The sequence below is a fragment of the Pelodiscus sinensis genome, chromosome 21 (genome assembly GCF_052426305.1).
Source record: "Pelodiscus sinensis isolate ZL-2025 chromosome 21, ASM5242630v1, whole genome shotgun sequence".
In the NCBI taxonomy this organism is placed as follows: domain Eukaryota; kingdom Metazoa; phylum Chordata; order Testudines; family Trionychidae; genus Pelodiscus; species Pelodiscus sinensis.
In genome coordinates, this window is record NC_143072.1 from 18015481 (window position 1) to 18035605 (window position 20125).

A 20125-nucleotide genomic window follows, 5' to 3' on the forward strand; every position below is an offset into this window, starting at 1 on the left:
CCAACTCCTCCACAGTCTACCACTGCCTTGAGTCCACTACTCCCTTCCCTGATTTCATCACCCCCACAACCCTGCCTTGACTCCTGCTCACCCAGAAGTGCAAAAAATCTGTTTATTCTAGCAAGAGACAGGAAAACAGCAAATATTGTCTACCAACAAGCTCTGTCTGTTTGAATCGCTTTCATTCTTGTATTAATACATGCTTCTTTTTTCCTTCATTTTTGAAAATCGCAATAATTTAAATAAAGCATGTACATTTTTCATTTATTTAAAAAAATATTATTTGAGATAAAGACCAGAACAATGCCGGGTACCTCTGCTTAGCTGAATGTACGTTTTGCCATTAGAAGTGAAATATAAGCAATTTGCTCATTTGTCCCTTTTTGACTGGTGGTGTTTTTGAGGGTTTTTTTGGGGGAAGGAGGGCCATAGAAATATTGTTTACATAGAAGTCTTGTGAATTAAGATTCCAATGGCTGTAGAATTAGTTTTAGAATTTAACTATAGGGGCAGCTCCTAGGCAGAGATGGCTATTGATGAAAATTTTGCTTTCTCTGTTGCTTGGCACCTGGTATGGAGCAGGCACACTCACAGTAGACAGCGTGCCGCCTCTTGCTAGCCTCTTTCCTTCAAAGGAGAATAAGGCAGGGAGCATGCCCCACATTGATGCTGTGCTTCAGTCCTGAGGAGGAGTTCTCCGAGCAGCCTTTCTAACAAAGGCACTGCAGCAGTGATCTCCAATGGTGTGGTCAATTCAAGGAGCTGGGATATGCCTCACAGCACTTCTGAAAGTCCATCCCAGCTAATGGCTATCCCCAAATGCTTGGCTCTAGTTTCCCACTGGATACCCACAGTGCTCCTCTCTGTTGCCTCTTTCCAATAGCTAAAGGGATGGTTGTAAATGTTCCATATCCCACACCTAGCAGCCAGGAGGGAGTGTAGCATGCTGGACTTATACTCTAGTAGGGGCCCCGGGTTTTTGCTGGGTCCTGTGGCACGCTGGAAATTAAGCAACTGCCTGAAATGGGTGGGCAAATGTTGACAAAGGCTTGTAATAATTGAGTGATAGTTGTAAGGGAAGGATGGGGCCTTTAAAGCAGTGGGGTGGCTGAGAAGCCTCTGCAAGTGGTGCAAGTATCCTGCAGCTGAGCTCCCTATTTTGTCATGGTTATTTTTAGTAAAAGGAAAGGACAGGTCCTAGGCAATAAAGAAAAATGTGCCGAATCCGGTGGCCTGTTCCTGGCTTGGATCTCTGGCAGGCAGAAGCTGCGAAAGATCCCACTGGGCAGTGAGGGAACCCCGCAACTCCTGGTCACTGGGCTGGGGTTCATGGCGATGACCTCCATGGAAAAGTTGTAGCCTTAATTATAATTTCAGTTGAAAAAAAACAAACAGCTTTTTATCTGTATTTCGTGTTGTTACAGACAAGGCCGTCTTTAAGTGGGTGCAGAGCCTGGCAGGAAAGGGTGTTATCTCTCCACTCCAGACCCTGCTCCCACTTCACTTCTCCTGTTACACGCTCATTCTGCTCCTCCCCCAAGACTCCACCACTATCCTGCCTCTCCCAAGCACACTGGGAGAGGAGCCAGTGTTGCTCTGCTGCTGAGCCTTGCACCACCTAGGCCCTGCATCCCTCTGAAGTGTGAGACCCCTCAAAGTACATCGTAACCCAGTCACATAATGATTTTCCTTTTAAGTATAATGGAACAAGTTGCTTTAGTTTGTTACAAGGGCTTGAAATAAACTTAAAAGAATTTCATTTAGCAATCACTGTTTTATTCATTGTTAGTATAATATCATCCTCTTGTTACAGTCTGGGGAATTGGAGTCACAAAGAAGTGAGGGTCTTTCAGTGGGAGAGCCAGGAAGAGAAACTATTCCTTTGATGTTCATTTCTCCTTTCGAAAAACAAGACCATGCTGCCTCCTTTGTTTTTTCCCAGTCCAGTAGATACCACAATAATCTCTTATTTTTAATTCCTGAATTTAAAACTGTGGCTCTTCATTCATATTAAAGTGCTACATACTTATGGTTGGCATGCATGTATATCTATGCTTATTTCACATTTCCACAGAAAACAGCTTTTGATTATCGAAACAAGTTTAGTTTACTTTATTCCTCTCCCCTACCTCTTTTTGCATGTCATTAACTTACAAGGGATCAAGAATTGCTCATTAGCAAATCAAGCAAGAAAAAGTAGCTATGTTACAGGCTTTTAATTTTTTCTGGATGTTTAATGACAAAAACATACATAAAACCAGTACATAAAATTCCAATGTTTCATTTTTGTGCAAGGAAAATTAAAAATTTAAATACAAAATAAGCACATTTCATAAAAACCAAGCATTTGATAGGTTAGTTTTATTCAATAAAACATTAAAATAAGTAGCAGCTTAGTATCAAGACATTAATTGTGCAGTTTTGTTTTAGAATGGTTACTTCCTTTAGAGCAGCGTCAGAATTTCAAAACTTAGTTTCTTGTGTTTGATTCACACTCAGACTTGAGTGGTTTTGCTCCAACTGTTTATCATTGGAGTAAACATGTTAATTTTCAGAATAATGCAAGCCCTTAGCCAATCAGAATTGCCACTGCATTAAGCATTACAACATAGAATGAATATACCTCACAAATGCTTGCTTTGGAGGGTACATGAGTATTAGAACCATCTGTAGTGGACTCCTCTTTCTTTAAGGTAACAGTTGTGCTTTGTTGAGGCATTTTAGAGTAGTTTGTTAGCATTCTGCTGGTAATACTTAGCGTCATGGGAGTAGTGGATGATCCTGTTGAACTCATCATGCTTGAGTTCATATCAGTTGAATCTTTAATGTAGATAGTGTGTGTGGCTGCTGCTTCATGAGAACTCATTTTTTGAATAGTCGGATCTTCTGGATAGAGGACTATTGGTCTATCTGTGCTTGTAAATACAACAGTTTGGCCTAAGGTAGCACTTAATGTAACTTCATTTGCTCGAAATTGTCCACGTATTTTTGTCACTTGAATTGGTTTAGTTGCCATTGGAAAGCCAATCGTGTCTGCTGCCTTTATTCCTTTACCCTTGAGGTTAGTGTCTGTAATTGTGGGAGCAGTCAAAAGTGGTGTGGCATTAGTCCAAGACATAGCCTGATTGGGGCATGGAGACCCTATCACGCTAACAGCTGTTTCGTTCACCCACTTCAGCAAGTAAAGAATATTTTGCTGATCATTGCATGACCATGGGTTGTTATAAAGTGTTATGACTTGTAATTGAAAGAGCTGGTCAAAAGCTTTGTCCGGAATATATGTGAACTTGTTGTTGTGCAGATAAATATTTGTAAGGTGTAGCAGCCTCACCAGTGTACCTGGAAGTATTTGCGTTAAGAAGTTGTTCGATAGATCCACTGTCTCTATGTTGTAGGGCATGTTGGTTGGGACTGTCCAAAGTTTGTTGCTACTGAGATTGAGAAATTTGAGATTACTCAATGTATTGTTGATAAGGACTGCTCTTTCCACCATATTCCTGGAAACATCAAGCACTTTAAGATTCCACTGGTAAGCTGTGTCAAGCTTTTGAAGAACTTTAATATTGTTACCCATGGCGTATATTTCCCATAGTGACTTGGGTAGATGAGCAGGAATGTTCTTGAGCCAGTTATTTGAAATATCAAGGGTCCTCAGATTGGTGAACCGGGTCAGCTGATGATCAAGATCAACAAAGTGATTAAATGACAGATTTAAATATGTAATGTTGTCTTGAAGTTCATGTGGCAGTGTAGTCAAGTTTCTGCCAGAACAGTCCACATTTCTGTTGTTTCCTGAGCACGTACACTGAGACGGACAAATGCACCCCGCAGTGGGAATAAAAATCAGAAGGATCAGTAGATAAGGATGTCTCTTCAAGATCTGGTATTCCATTGTTGCCTGCAATTAAATATACCAAAGTGACAGCCTTATAAAATAGTTATTTAATGTATTTGTAAGAATTATCTTTGCACTGATGACTTGTTGGAGAAATTGGATTTAAAAAAAAATCTAAACAAACCCTTTGTAATATATTCCTTTTTATAATTGTTTACAAAACATCCCTCCATTTACTGGCATGTGTCTGGCAGAAAGACTCATTTTTTTCATCTCTCTTTGCCCATTGAGATCAATTGAGGGCTTTCTTCCTAAAATGCAAGTTTATTCCAAATGTTATACAATGTCTGCTTTGTTTTTTTTTTTTAGTAATTTCAAGCCTATATTATCTTTGGAATAATATGTTCTTTTACACAGATGAATGAAAAAATGGCTGTCAAATGAATCTGCCTTAAAAATCTCTGCAGTAACATAGCAATCCTACACTCTCATGCATGTTATATTTGTTTTAATAAGATTTGTTGAATTGTTCCTTGATAATTTGATACAAACTTGGTTTGAAAACTGAATTGCAGATTCCACATCCCTTTTCCAAAACAAACGTTAGTAATATTCTTTCTTTAATTCAACATTACTCCCATTCTCTAAAGCTAGCCAACACATATATTTGAAACCTAAATTAACATTGGAATGAAATCTGTCACTGCAGCATATTTCAGGTGCATGCAACTGTAATAGACTACTAATTTCAGTCTTATTTCCAAATCTCTGATTTTGTAGTAGGTTTTTATAATTAAAAACAAACAAAATCCCACACTTACCATAGTTCTTTCTGCAGTATCAGTGCATCATTTCTCTGAAAGATTTATGCTTAAAGGTCGCCTTGTTCTAGAGAGTAGCTACAGTTCTTCTCTGTGGATTGTGCTTTCCTCTTCAGCTGCATCATATTGCTGCTAGCCAGGGCTCTGCAACCACCTGATCAGCACTAGATTGGAGGACTGCAGAGCTGTTGTTGGTGCTGACTCAAATTTATTGCAAGGGGTGCATGCTCAAAAAAATAGATTTTTAATTGAGTTACTAAACTTCTCCATATGCATGATTTTCAAGATGTGGCTCCATCAAAATGAAATCTGTAAGTTTGACTACACAAGTAACATCCAGTAGAATTTCTATAGCTCAGCTTTGCTCAATTGTCAGTTCCACCAAAAAGAACCTATTTACAATGCTATTCATATCTGCTGCTGCCTTCATTTTAATCACCATGTTTCTAAAATGTATTTACAATTTAACTCTGGCTTCCTGTGTCTCAGCCGTCTTAAACTATACAGCCAAGTTCTTTCATAATACTTCGCAACTGGAAGTATATACAAAATTTAATTTTTTTCCTTTGAGCTGAAATTGTCTGTATATCCTATCAGCTACATTATAGTGAGATTTTTAAAACTATCTTCAGTCTCAGTCGGTATAACAATCTGTAGCTCTATGCTATTAGTTTTTAATTTATACACACAGACACATACACACTTAAAATCCTTTATTTTTATAAAGCTTCTGCTCATTGTCTCCTTCTGTAGCTATTTTTATCTTAGCTTTTTCTCTATCATTGAACAAAATGTAGATATAGAACGTAATGTTTTAATTGTCAATGACAATTTTAAAAAAATTCAGTCTTTTATCTATTTTTATGTGCTTAACAATATGCTCTGTGCAACACATACAAATGCATACTCCCTTCTCCAAAAAGCAATTTTAGAATTATAAACTGTTTCCTCCTTTGCTGACATGTTAAGGACAGCTGGCTTCAGCATCTAGCAGCTTATCCTTATGAAACGAAATATACAGTATGCTAAATTCTGTTCCAGATCATATATCCTCATTAAAATAGTTAAGATTCAAATACAGGGCCATGATCTGCTATCCTATTATTGCTAAAAGGTTTACAGGTGGGATCTCCCTTGTCTGGCAAAATCTGAGTGATCCCGAACCTCGGAGTTTGCTGGACCAGGGGAGGTCAAGGCTCCCCTCCTGGCTGTAGGCCCTGCTCCCAAGTACCAGCCCTGGCCCACTGGACTCTGTTCCCTGCCTCTGGCCACGCTGCCACCAGCCCCAGTTGGAGCTGTGCCCCCCCCACTGCACCAGCCCTGGATGGAACTGCCCCCCACTTCCGGGCATGCTGAGCCCCTGCACTGTGCCATTTCAGGCTATACTCCCTGCTGCCAGCCCCGCTGCCTCCAGCCCAGCCATGGCTGTGCTCCCCAATGCCAGCCCCAACCAGGACTGTACTCCTGACCACATCTGCCCTCGTGGGGCTGCGCTCCCCACTGCCAGCTCAGCATGCACTTCTGATCCTGGAGAGCTGGAGCTCTCTGGTCCTGCAATATCTGTGGTCTGATGATGTTGAACAAGAGTCCCAGATTTGAGGATTTATCCTGTACTCAGATGAAACTGAAGGCAGAATCATTATTGCCAGTATTGATCCATGAGCCAGAAAGACTACAGTTGAATTAATTTTTAGCTTCACTTTTCACAGCTCACAATTAGAAAACCTTCTTTACTTGTAAACTGAATTAGATATTTTTTATGATGGGACAATAAGCTTAGAATATCAAAGCACCATATTTTACAGGAGCCCCGTTTTCAGAGTAGAGTTATTAATACAGACATCCTTCTTTGACTTATTTTTTTCAAACCTAAACAGATTTTATTCATATGCTTTTATAGTTTCTTCCTAGAATCTTACAATTTTCCATAAAAAGGATTTTTCTAATACAGGCTGTTTGTATTTTGAGTCTTTTTGATTAATCTTAAATATGGATTTTCATGGTAACTCAATATTAAGTCTTGTCAGGATTTCAGTTAGTTTCTTGGTTCACATTCTTTATATTTGTAATCCATTTTTAAGATGCTGGTCTCCAAATCTGCGTTCATATAAATAAGTTATATCCAGTTGCATATATTTTTTACTATAAAGCATTCAGGAGAATTTTGTTGAATGAGACCCATTACAAATTCCACAAAGATTCATCTTTGCAGAAGCTGTTACTGCATTTGACGGCTTCAGCATTGTAAGTGTATTTGTCAATCAATATCCTTTTCCAAATATACAATACAGTATTTAACTCTGAGGCTCATGGCATATTGTATTAATTTAACTTTTGCTAAGGTAAATGATATCCTTTTCGTTAAGACTTGCATTTTACAGCTAAAAAAATTGTATTGTGCTCAGAGCTTTTCACTATTTTGCAAAATCTGGGCCCAATTCTGCAATCTTTACATGTCAAATGGAGTTTTACTCCAGCTAAAATTGTAGGATTTTGTTCTCTTTAGTAATATTACACTTTGACCCTACACCTTTGGGAAGTTGTGCTCAGTGGCTTTTGTGGCTTTGAGTTCAAAATCCATCTCAAGCCTGATTCTTTCTGTTTGTTCTTATGTACCCGTAATAAACTTCCTTATTCTCTTCTTCCCCTTCTTTGTACCATATTTCACATTGCTCATAATTATCTTGATGCACTTTATCTTCCAATTAAACGTTCCATCATATAACCACTTTTCCAGACCTTTATTCTCCTTGCAGTGGATAAAGGAGTAGATTTTCATTGTATGTCTTGATCTCTGAATGTTGAATAGGGCTTAAATCAATTTTCTCTGGCCTAAAATTTATAAAATGTCTTAATGAGCATATATGCTGCAGTAGGCCCTTGCACCAGTGATAAGTATTTAGCATTGGCTGAACTTTTTTTTAGGAAACCTGCAATCACCTAACTTTCTCTTCTGTTAAGCTACAAATATAAAGTTCCTTCTTAGTGAAGATAGTGGTTAGTCAAAGTTAACCTTTTTTTACTGTTCTAGCAAAAAATTGAATGTATACCAGTAGATTTTCTTGCAAATGGGTGAGACAAAGACAACCCCTAGATTCTTTCTTTCTTTTGTCCAGAGCATTGGATCTAAGATTAGCATTGATAGGGTCTCAGTGTTTTACTATTAATAGTTTTTCCAGGGTTAACTTTTTTTACAGGTGGTAAAGTTTGTAATGCACCTGAAATGAACTGGGTGGATGTCATGAGGGCTAGTTGTGAAAGTGCTTTGAGATTTCATGTGAGCTAGAGAAGTGCCACATAATATGCACTAAATAGACCTAAATTTATATGGAAAAAATATATAATAGGTAAGTGTGTTAAGGCACTAACATTTTGCTTTTAATTAGACGTTTTGTGTTTAACAAAGTAAAAATTTAGTGAATTTTATTTTCTGTACAAGTCACCAAGACACTTTTGTATTCAAACATTTTATTAAAATTAAGTAAATATGAAGTTTGTTGCTAAAGTGGTGGTTACTTCAAAGTTATACAGCTTTAGAAAAGCAAACACAAAATGTAAAACTTGTCTTTCTATAAAACTGGATTTGTTGCATTTTGAAAACTGTATATAAGTAACTTTTCTGTAGCTATTAAAATCTGTAAATACCAGCTCTCCAATTTATGCACTTAGTTCCCATTTTGTCTTTATCTACCATCCATATCTTGCACAGAAGTGAATAGTCTCAAGCAGATAGTAGGGCTATTTCCATTTATAAAATGCTAATATTTATTAAAAGCTGTAACTTCATACAGTTTTTAATCCATCTCCACTTCTCACATAGCCATTTGCTTTGAAAAGTGTGAAGTATGTTGCAAAGCAGGTTCCTTCAATTATTGAGGCAATGTTGGTGGCAGTGGCAATGGTAAATTTACATCTTGATTAGTTAAGTCAGGAGGGAGAGGAAACTGGCTCTGTGCATCTGATTTAAATTCAGGGGATTCACTGATTTCAGGACATTGATTTTCTTGGACTTCGTTAAGCCAGTCAGGTGGAGGTGGCAGATCAGATGATTCAGGTGGAGGTAGAATTGGGTTGAGTGGAGGATTGCATACATTACTTGGTCCATCTGAAACAGCAGGTGGGGTCACATTGGTGGTAATTGAAGATGAAACCAAAATGTTGGCAGCAAATGGGGCAGAGCCTCCCTTTAGCTTAGGGGTAGATTGGCTGCCCTCCTCTTTTGTGTTGCAGCTGGGGGATGTCTCAGGCCTTTCTTTGAATTTAGAGCCTTCAACATTATCCCGTAAGAGCGAGCTTCGGTTAAATTTCCATGGCAAGATAGAGAGAACTGATGCACGCTTTGTGGTCTGCTCCATGTCTTTAATTCCCCCCTCAGTGACTTCAGGCATGTCTCCATCTGCAAATGGAGAGCGACCTGCCCAATTTGGATCAACTACAGCTGGGTTTTTTGAGCATTTCCACAACAGAATTATAATGCTAACTATTATCATACTAGTCAAAATTATGCCAATTAACATCGCAGCTATCCAGCTCCCATCACTGTGTGCACTTTCTTCTGCTGCAGTGGCATGAGTTGTCATGGTAGCTGCTGAAGCCTTTTTTGCAGTTTTGTATGAGTTGCCAAGTTCATTTGATTGGTACAGAAACTTGGGAGCTGGATTTCCCTTCTCTTCCCCAAGACGGATAGATCTATTTCTTGATTGTTTCAGAAAAATAGTTGATGATAGGATTTTTGGAGGCATCTGTGTCTCCATAGAAACTGATCTCCACAATTGTCCGTAAAAGAAAATCAGGAATATATATATGGTGTCCATTTTCTTTCTGCTGACCACATGCAGTGTTTTATACTGTCTTCTAAGGTAAAGAGAGAATACAATACAGTTAGATCTAAATTCAGAATTCTAATCTAGATTTGTTTTAAAATTAAAATCTTGTTATCTTCATTAATTTGCTTTTGACTATCAACAGTAAGATTGATGTCACTATGTAAATGGAAGAGCTACTGTTCTTTTAAAACACTGCTTTTGTTGAACTAAGTATCATGTTTGCATCTGACTTGAGTGGGAGGTGACTTCCAATATCAGATCCTAAATTTCCTCTTGTGTGGTTTTATTGAAAAAGAGAAGAGCCAAAATGTCCTTTTTTGGCAACTGGGAAAGAACATAGAAGAGAAAGCTGTAGAAAAGAAATAAAAATAATGACCTGTATGGATTGTCAGATTACTTTGTAAAGTTCAGGTCTTCGCTTGTAAACAGGAAATCAAATGCAAATAGCTCATATTAACAGTGTTTTTGCATAGTTTAACATTTATTAGTTACAAGTAGTGTCCCAAAATGTCATGTACTTTTTTTTCAATACTTTTTAACCTTTATTTTGCACTCAGTGCTCTTTGAAAATTAATACTTGGAGCATACCACTTGAAAATTTTCTGCTGCGGTTACTGGCATGGAACTAGAATTTCAACAGTAGGTCAACAGTAGATCTAAATGAAATCATGAATACATAATAGTTGTGGATTGAGAAATAAAATGTTAATGTAAAGTCACTTGCAGTAATGAAGTGGATGGTTTTTTGCTATTACTGTTTAAACTTCAAGTATCAGAAGCATCAGTATAAATGATAAGATTAATAAAGCAAGCATTCAGTATGCCTAATACATGCTGCTGCTTTTTTGTTCCTTCCATATTTAAATTGCACAAAGGGATAGTTTACCAATTAAATGTAATGTTGAGAACTCTGTTCACTGTGCATATTAATAAAAGCTCAGATGTTTTAATTTACAATTATACATATTTGAGTGTTAACCAGAATATAAACATATCTAGACAGTAAGTTAAAACTTGTAGAACATGTCACGTTTCTGAATTAATATTCAAACATTAACATAAAAGTTCGTGGAGAAATTCTAGGTTATCTAAAAATGTGAACTGTTGATTAGCCTTTGAATTTGTTTTGAGAATGATTGCATCTAATAGCAGTATTTAAACAGTAGAGAAATGTCTTCAGAACACTAAACCATTTCCTAAAACAGAATACTGTACATGAGTCATAAATTAATGGCAAAATATTCTATACCATCAAGTTGTAAAATACAGGCTAATGTCATAAGCAATAAATAGTTAGCCAAAGCAGTCAAATCTTATCAGAAAATTGTTCCTTACCTGTATAATGTCTCTTGTAGTAAACAGGCTTTCATATCCTAAGTTAACATTTTGCTGTTTGAAAACTTAAGTCAGAATGGGTATTAACACACAAGAGCTCTAAAATGGCATACTCTCTCACTTTGAATTTTTTGTATATAAAGAGGAAGTTTATCAACACTTGCTGCAGGAAGTAAGACAACAGAGATGACTAAGAATTAACGTTCAAAACTTGAAGACCAAATTTGGGATATGTTGTTCTTGTTTGCAGTATTTGCTTAAGATATGCGTAGTAGTATTAATGCTTATTTACCTGTTTCTAGAGAAAACATGGGCAATGGTAATTTTGTATATTATGTAAAAGTGGATTGAGACTAACACAATCTTATTCGTATTTTCAATAATTTTTCTGGTGAAGAGCAGCAATTATTACTGTTCAGAGAGGCTCAGATGAATATCATTTAGACCAGAAGTTATCAAATTGTGGTCCGCGGAGAGCTGGCTGATCTCATGGTGATGGTTCCCTTATGTATTTTCATTTCCTAAATTGCACTAAAAGGCAGCTAAAAACATTAAAAATGTTCTTAATATTTCTGTTCCCAATAGGCTACTTTTGTAGTTGCCATGAGGGGCTGTACTTTGTGAGACTATATAAATGAGGGGTTATACTATTTGAAATCCTCAGCGTTCCATTTGAGCAATGTCAGGTGCTTGAATCCTGCAAAAAATGCAGAGTAGTAGCTACTTACTATATTCATCTTGTAGATGAACGGAGGTTGGAGTGCTTCTCAGAAAGAGGATTAGGAGCAAATGTGCGAAGGAGTACAGTATTTGGGTATACAATAGTCAAATCATAGAAAAAAAGTTTACTCCACAGTATTTGCACTTTATATATATTATGTGCAGAGCAGGATGAGTACTCTTATTTAAGTTCCATAGCAATTTAATTCAAGGGGCTGTTAAAAATGTGCAGTATATGACATTTACATGTATATGAAGGATCTTGTATATGGTAAAATCATTTCTTAAATGAGACTCACAGTAAAAAGTGTTCTGCTGTATCTTGAGCTGAACACTTTTGGTGGCTTCTGTCTTCATGTTTTCTCCTAGTAGCTGGTAGAGGAGACTCGAACTACATATTTGCTCTCCGGGGGAACTGTAACATAATATAGTATTGATGTCCTGATCTGATGCCTTTGGAAACAAATGAAAAGGCTCCCCCTGACCTTAGGAGGAGTTGGCTAAGGCCCTTGATCTCTATTGTGATTGTTCATGTATAGGAAGTTAAGTTCTGCAGGTCTGCTGGAACAGAGGAGGTAAAGCAACATGCTACAGTGATGTTTGCTCTCCAAGGGTGCCCAGAAACAAATAGCAGTCAGATTTTTTGGTTCCCTGAAACCATGGGAAGCACCACAGTCTATCCTAACCAGAGGAGCAACAGCCAAATCCAATGCTTAAAACTTCAGTGTCTGTTGTTGCAGGCTCACACCCCTATCCTTTGCTTTTGGATGAACAGAGGCAGCAAGATAAAAATATTATCATATGTGACAGGGTATTTATATTCACTTCAAACAGGGTTCCTTTATGGAGTGAAAGAGGATCCATTTGGTGCTGAAATAGGTTCCATGTCCTTATTTCCACAAGCTTTAAAAATGAACACTTTGTGGCATCAAAAGACATCCGTTGGAGATGGGATATGTATGGGGAGTTTGGAAAGACCAACCTGTAGTTTTCAGAAAACACTCGTCAGCCCAGTTCAACAAACCTGGTTCCATGCTGTTTCTTGGACTAAATGTCAAGCCTATGTATCAGTTCATTTTCAGTAAACTGGGGAATTTGCCCTTGTTGAAAATAAACTTTTTAGGTAACTCCTCCAAGGTACCTTTTAATATCTCTGTCATGAATCATTTTTGCAAGACTTCATGTTTTCTCGGAGTTTTGTTTTAACCACATAGCTTAGAGGTACATTATTGTATTTTTCTTGTCTAAAAATGTACTGTACCTGAATCACTATGCCATCCAAGAAATCCTCATGGTTTTTCTAACTTCTTTATGACTTTACAGGTGTTTTGATTGCAAGCTGTCTAGAGGCAGGGACAGTTATTTGCTAGGGTAGGCATCCCTTGCTCTGAGGCATCTGGTATTGGCCACTGTCAGCAGACTGGATACTGAGCTAGATGGACCGTTGGTCTGACCCAGTATGGCTGTTCTTATGCTGTGTTTCTACAGTGGCTTAATAACCTGATTGAGGTATCTATGTGCTGTCCCAATTAGGTGTGTGAAAGGTGAAAGGTTAACCAGTAAGCATCCTTAACAGGTGATGTTTACTGGTTCTGATTAACTGGTAGAAGCTGGAGCAGCTCCGTGTCTGCCGCCAGCCCCACAGGGGATCCATCGTGGTCAGTGGGGATGTTAGATAGCATGTAATAGAATAGCTGAGTAACTGCATGAATTCTTGGCGATTAGTCGACTATTCTGTAGTCCACGGGGAAGGGCCAGCAGCCAGTGCAATCCAGCCCCACTTCCGGGGAGCCTAGGCTTATGAGTTAATTGTAGTGTCTTCTACCTCTTTACGTCCCTAGAAGTCAGGGACTTTTGGGAGCCAGAAGCCAGCCCCAGTGTGGGGCTGAGAATAGGAGCCCTATGGGCTGGGATGGAGCAGTTCCCTGCTTGTATCCCATTTAGTCAGTAAACAGATTAACCAGGATTTTGCTTTCTTAGTCCCAATAAAGATGTTTAATTGGTATGTATCCATCCCCATATTTCTGGAAGGAGAAGATTTTTCCTTAGAAGATCTCTCTTCTATTGTGGCAATATAAATATTAATCAGTTGGGAACACTCATTTTGAAGAGGTATGACTTAAATGTTTTATCACATCTGTGTGCAAATATGATTAGTGAAGTTATCGGTAAATTGATAAATACAAATGTCTTGCACCCAGTGACTAACTTAAATTTTACAAGCTTGAAGTGCCTTGCTAACAATTGTAGATTGTTGTAGTTGTGACTGTTAGTATGCAGAACAAAAAAGAAAATGTTGAAATTGCTAGTTTAATTTTTAAAAATGCCAGGAATTCATTGACTTACCTGTGAAGCAATTCATCTCTGCTTAGGTACAGAAATAATATGCACAAACAAGGAGCCTCTCCAGTTTCCACACACTTTAGTATAGTGAAACCTGTTACAAATTTTCACCCATCAGACCAGTTTAGAGGAGCTAAAAGTTCTATTTAGGGGGATACTTGATAGTAATGGTCTTATGTTAGAGTAGTTCTTGATAGGTGGTCCTTAGTGCATGTGTCATTGTAGTAATTTTCTGGATAAAGTTAGCTAGGTGAAAGTAATAAAATTTAATCTTCAGTCTTACAAATGAGCAAATCGACAACAAAAACAATTATTTAAGCACGTTTCTTTTTCATTTGCTAGAGTGAAACATAGTTTTTCCCTTAAGAAATATTTTGGAGAATTAATCTAGAAGATCTTTCGCTACAATAGAAATCCCAATCTGTTATATACCATAATAACAAATTAGTCAAATTATTTCAAAATCTACTGTATGTTTTTATTGGTGTTACCAGATGAGAGTTTTACTCCCACCCTGTTGCATATAAAACAAGCTTTATATTTTTAGGACAAACTTAAAGCTCAGCAAGTACTGTTGACTTCATATGAGAGCAGAAATCATATCTTGGCTGTACAATATACTTGCTTTAAAGTTAGCTGCCAGCACAAGTCACTAAAAACGCGAGGTTTTTAGGGGTTGACTTATACAACATGTAATATATAGGAGCTCAGACTTCTTCCCAGTCCAAAATACATCTTAATACAAACTTAGTCTGAGGGAGCACTGCCCCATTTGTGGCCTTCTCCTCTCATTTGTTATCGTGCAACCTCTAACTACATCATTTGCATGCATAAGTTATTTTTAGCTGTTTCTTAATATAATTTAGCAGATGGCAAGGAGGAGGAGGAGAGCGCCATGTGATCAGCCAGCTCTCAGCATACCTTCAGTGGTCAATAGACCACAATCTGAGAAGCTCTGAAGTACAAAACCATGCTTAGGAGCTCTTGAGTATTTTGTTTGAAATATCAGAATTGTAATCTAATCTACTGGTTTGTGGATCATCCATAAATAGCATTCTACAGTTACTAGGCTATTGGTCCCTCCCCTGTGACTGTTGCGGGTTCCTTTCCTAATGTCCCAAATATTTTGGTGCTTTATCCCCACTAAGCTCTATTGCCCACCATTTTCTTTTAAAGCCGTAATGGATACGTCTCCCTTTAAAACAATCTCGGATACTGTTTTAAATGTTTGAAAGGTTGATTGCATACAAATTGGGGCGCACTGTCCTATGGCGCTTTGTGCTACTACATAGCATTCCCACTATCATGCAGTGGAAAACCAAATCCACAATGAGAGCCTGGTTCTCCTGTCTGGTGCTATAAGGTTACTTCCAGGCTACATTGTCATCTCTGTCAGGAATCTGAGCTTTACTTAAATCTCAACTACAAAATTGGTTATGATGTTGTCACATGGTTTTGAAGTTGCATCTTCATTTTTCTGATTAGTAACTCTTCCACTAGTGAGTGTCTCAGTTGTTCCAGTTGCATTATTCCTTTGAATTGTGATAGCCGTCTCTGACATCAGGTCTTGCATCATCAAGTCAACCCCTATTAGCTCTTTAGACTTCCTCTGCCATGTGTCTGATCCAGCTGGCCATAAACTGTTAGTAGCCAGAAAATCACCATTATTCCTGGGTATGCGCCTGCCTTGCTTAGATCTTTTGAGGTACGATACTTTATTTGCCATTACCACAGTTGACAGAAGTAGAAAGGTGCAAGCAAGAAAAAGCACTGCTATTATAATGAAACAAATTAGTATCAGAGATTTATTCTTCTCTCCACAAATTTCAGTAGTTGTTGTAATCTGGATCTTGGTAGCAGTCAGAGTCTTGGTAGTAGTCAAAAGGTCCTGAACTGCAGAAGTAAGATTAAAGCCAAGGGAAGATGTTGAAGGTTCCTGACCAAGTGTTGATGATGGAAAGGTATCTGTCTGCATTTGAGTAGTCATCAACTCGTCATTCTGGTCTGTGGTTTTTGGAATAAGATTTGAACTGTCTTCCGTGGTACTCTGCTTTTCACTTATATTTTGGGTATTGAGATCCAAGTACTGCTCAGACCAGAGAGAGTCAGTGTGGTTTGCTCTTATTTGCAAGGACAATGCAAAGATAGTCACAGCAATGAAAGCAAAATATGGGTTACAGTGCATTGCCAATTTCATGTTTCTATCCGGTACCTGAAAGAATATAAAAATATAGTATTAGCTTAATCAATGTATTCCTGAATTGATGATGGTTTGAACTGGAGCTCTCTTGAAATGTTAGGCGAATGCTATATACAATTATACCACTCTTTGCAGTAATTTGACTTCATGTATTTTGGGCATGTTATGAAGAGTTTAGCTACTTACATTCCAGAGTAGTACATGTTTGTGCTTGGTCTTCAGAATTATTAAATAGATTTCTATAGTGTGGGACTTAAGGGAAAAAATCTAAATAGTAAAAGAAAATGAAGAAGGGGTCATTTGAAATTGTGTGATGTGTACAAATGAGTGATACTGATGTAGCTCCTTTTCTTTAAGGCTGACCAAGTTACACCTTTGAATCAATCACTTCTACTTTTAGCACTACAGGAGAAAACAATCTAAGAAATGCTGTGTTTCTCACGTCCTACTCTTCTGAATGAGTATGAAGTAATTTTAAAGAGGGAGAAAATGTAGCCATGTTTAAAAACAAAAGATATAAATTTTACAAGATCTTGAAGATGACACCAGTAAGTTACTGCATACGCTTATATTAATTCATTAAAAACTGAATGCAGCTGGTAAGCATCTTTGTAAGTTTCCAGCAAATTTATGTTTTATTTTAAATTTACAGTATTTCAATTGATTTACTGGTCTTTGTGTCTCTCTTGAAAGAGAATTGTGTCCTTTTTCTATATTCTAGTATGAATGTTAGCAGCGCTGGAAGCATTAATTAACTTGAGTTAATTAATTTGTTTTTATTTTAATTCTTAATTATAATTGACAAATTTGAACTAAGCATTAGAGGCAGCCATCTTGCTAGAACAGGATTGAGTTTGAAACACAGTGAAAAGTCCAATTTGGCAGTGTCCAAGTTGCTTTAATATCAGTTATATAAACAAGAAACTTCTACAGTAGTTCAAACCAGAGTATTTTAAGTATAGTAGATATATTTTGGGGGATTGAAGTATATGTGAGATCATGCAACAGCATGTTTCCATTCTACAGTTGTACAGTAATTGTATTTGCCTATCATCTTCAGCCATAGAATTCAGCAAGAAGATAGGATGCTAATCTCCAAGTATACTTGATATAAAGGTGGTATCTTAAAAAATAATCATGACAGGATAGGCAGGACATGCCATGCCTAATGCTTAGTGGGCTCTGGTATTGCATCTTTCCCACCTTTTTCCCCCACATGTAGTTTTTTATAGCTATCTGCTGTAGCCTAGGTCTTTATTTGTTAAGGAGCTAATCTCCAGCAGGCTTCTGAATTTGTAGAAAGTTCTTTGAAAGATTGAAGGCCATTTATTATAAATTGTCCAGATGGACAGCGACTCACTTTCTAATATATGGTTCTAGAGTCTCTCAAAATGGGACCCAGTCTTGATTGAAACCCTTAATTGCTACCAACATACAATAATGAAGTATAAAAATTAACGTGAGTTTGCTTTGGATTGCACTGATACCCTATGTTGATTTTGTGTCAGTGATGTAATTTCTGCTAGGTTGCATACTTCAGTAAAATACCTGAAATTAGAGGCTGATAATCCATTATTATTACCAAGTTTCCCTGTTTTACTTGTTAATATTAGCAAATTGTACAGTTTCAAATATTATATAGTACTAAAGATTACTCAGCATTGTTCATGTCCTTAACTCAAATTAATGTTTTGGGGAAATAAAAGGAAAATGTACATACTTTATTTGAATCATTTTTGGCTGCCCCCAGGGTGAGAGAGCACTATCTCAGTCCCCTCTTATCTCAACAGGTTGGGGCCAGGTGAGAAGCACCTCTCCATGGCCACTGCAATTCCAGTGTGCACAGCTGGGGGAGGGGTGCATGTCCCCCAGCTGGGGCAGGTCCAGGTTTATCTGTCCCCTACTCTCCCTAGCCAGCCATGAGGAATGAAGGAAACTGTGCACTTTCCCTCCATCCCTAATGAAGGGAAACAGCCAGTAATGTTCCTATTCAAATGAGTAGAGGGGGGAGGGAGGCTGAAGCTCCCCACCGCCCCCAAAGGTTGCCTGGGAAATGAGATGCTCAGGGCTAGGGCAGTTCCAGATGGGGGGGGGGTGCGCACTCCCAATCGGCCCCTTTCACCTGCTTGGTGATTCTCTTTTCTGTGCAGTTTTATGAAAGACAGTCCTATTCCATGTGTATTCCAGTCACATCTCATTTTCCTGCACAACAACCCCTTACCTTGCTTATGAGGCTGAATACCAAATTTGGTGCTCCTAGCTCTTACCATTTCGGAAGAGTCTTTGAACACACAGATACACAGGCACACACAGGCAAACTTAAATATATAGTAGATGTTAAAATTGCAATGACTAAAAATATTATGGCTGTTCTCACAAATGTGTTAAATATTTAAACTACTGCTTTTAAGATTAGTGTGCTGAACAAAATACATTTTCTTCCACTCAGTATGCCAGACAAGATCTGTTTATTTTCAATCATAATCAAAAGTTATAGCATAACAACAGTATCTAATATGGGATTACAAACTTATAGAAAAGTGAACTTGCTGAAGGATTTTGGCATCTTCAGAAGCTGAATTGTGATGTCCCTCAGACGTGCTAGGGTCCTCCAGAAAGCGAGGCTAGGGGGATAGGTGTACTGTATGTTCCTGATATGTCTACTATTAAAAAGCAGATTTGAGTTTATGGCTGGCTTCGTACATCATAAAGTAGTAGCAAAGGGCACAATTTTTTCCCTTCTGTAGTTCATATTTCTATAAAATTAAAGTTCCTGCTTTTCAAACTGAACTGAAAATGAGTTTCTCATATGCTGCAGCTGGGGTGGCATTTTTTAATCTGAAAAATGGTTCATATTGTTAGTAGAAAATGTCGCAAAAAAGTAGAAGAAAAAAGCTAAAGTAAAGCATGTAAATCATTCCCTCTAGCATGGACTACCTTTTTTAGGTATTTCAATAGGTTTGCCCCGGTACAGTTTCATTTGATACTATAATTGAAGGATCCCAAACACTTAATGTTTGCATAGTTGCAACAGTTCTTCTGGGTGCTTTCACTGATGGTACAGTGAGCCCATTGTTAATTGTAGTGTTCCAACCCAGATGTATTGTTAAAAATAAACTTTGTTGACAAAATGTTAATGGCTTTACTTAACATCTCAAAAGCAAAGGAATTGAAAATTAAAGGTTATCTTTCTCTTTAATTTATCCCATTTGTGCTTAGGTATAGATAGATAGGTCTTCTGTGTGTATATATAGTCAGATCTACAATACATAGGCACAACAGAGCTAATAATGATTGACACTCTTAGTGCTTGCTTCAGACTGAAATATAAACACCTTTTCACATAGTATAACATTTGTATTTTTAGTAAGTTTCCTGTATTCAAGTTAAATAGGCTGGATGAAAAATATGTTATTTCACTTCTTGATCACAGTTGTCGTACATGGGTATTAGTGACTTGTGTGAAGTTTTGTAAAAACATTTTTTGAATTACAACTTTGTAGAAATTCTAACAAACTCAGAAACAAAGTATAAGAAAACAAATATGGACTTACCTTGCCAGAAGTATGGTCAAAATCAGTTAAATTTCAGATTATTCTATTACTTAGCTATGCAGTTTCTTGATATTTTTCTTGGGGGAGGAGGTGTAACCGACCAGTAATATAAAGCAAATGGACTAGAAGGTGGTGATTTTTTTGAAAAAGTGAATCTAACTAAAATATGTAGTTGTATTTCCTCACTTAGAAAACCAAACCACAGAGATGACACATTTCCTTTCCACTGCAGCTCTACCATGACATGTTACAGGGGAGGAAGAATGCAACAACTTGCCCAAATTAGCTCTAGAATGACAGGATGTGCAATAGAAAAAAACATTTGTCTTTAGGGCAGACTCTCTACTTGCTGCACCATATGTAGGTTTACCTTTATGCCCATATTATTTCTCATAGGAATTGTATAAAAATGGTGTCTCCAGTGCACTTGGTGGTGTTTAATTTTTATTTTTTAGCATGTATTTGTGTGCATTTTGTCTTTTCTAGCAAAG

General features: G+C 37.5%; 4 protein-coding genes across 6 annotated transcripts in view; 1 reads left to right on the top strand and 3 right to left on the bottom strand.

The window, feature by feature from the left end:
• The window catches only part of NF1 (neurofibromin 1), a 201571-nt gene that overhangs the window by 133824 nt on the left and 47622 nt on the right, over nt 1-20125 (top strand). The window lies entirely within an intron of this gene.
• Nucleotides 1721-4794, bottom strand: OMG (oligodendrocyte myelin glycoprotein). Its single transcript, XM_006138595.5, has 2 exons — nt 4657-4794; nt 1721-3898 (listed from the first exon to the last, which is right to left on the bottom strand). The coding sequence occupies exons 1-2, from the start codon at nt 4657-4659 to the stop codon at nt 2570-2572; spliced, it is 1332 nt and encodes a 443-aa protein (XP_006138657.2). The 5' UTR covers nt 4660-4794; the 3' UTR covers nt 1721-2569.
• EVI2B (ecotropic viral integration site 2B) lies at nt 8526-10961 on the bottom strand. Its single transcript, XM_075904832.2, has 2 exons — nt 10818-10961; nt 8526-9510 (listed from the first exon to the last, which is right to left on the bottom strand). The coding sequence occupies exons 1-2, from the start codon at nt 10850-10852 to the stop codon at nt 8526-8528; spliced, it is 1020 nt and encodes a 339-aa protein (XP_075760947.2). The 5' UTR covers nt 10853-10961.
• On the bottom strand, nt 14128-19788 carry EVI2A (ecotropic viral integration site 2A). The gene is made up of 2 exons (XM_006138593.5): nt 19635-19788; nt 14128-16092 (listed from the first exon to the last, which is right to left on the bottom strand). Exon 2 carries the CDS (start codon nt 16075-16077, stop codon nt 15292-15294), a length of 786 nt encoding a protein of 261 aa, XP_006138655.1. The 5' UTR covers nt 16078-16092; nt 19635-19788; the 3' UTR covers nt 14128-15291.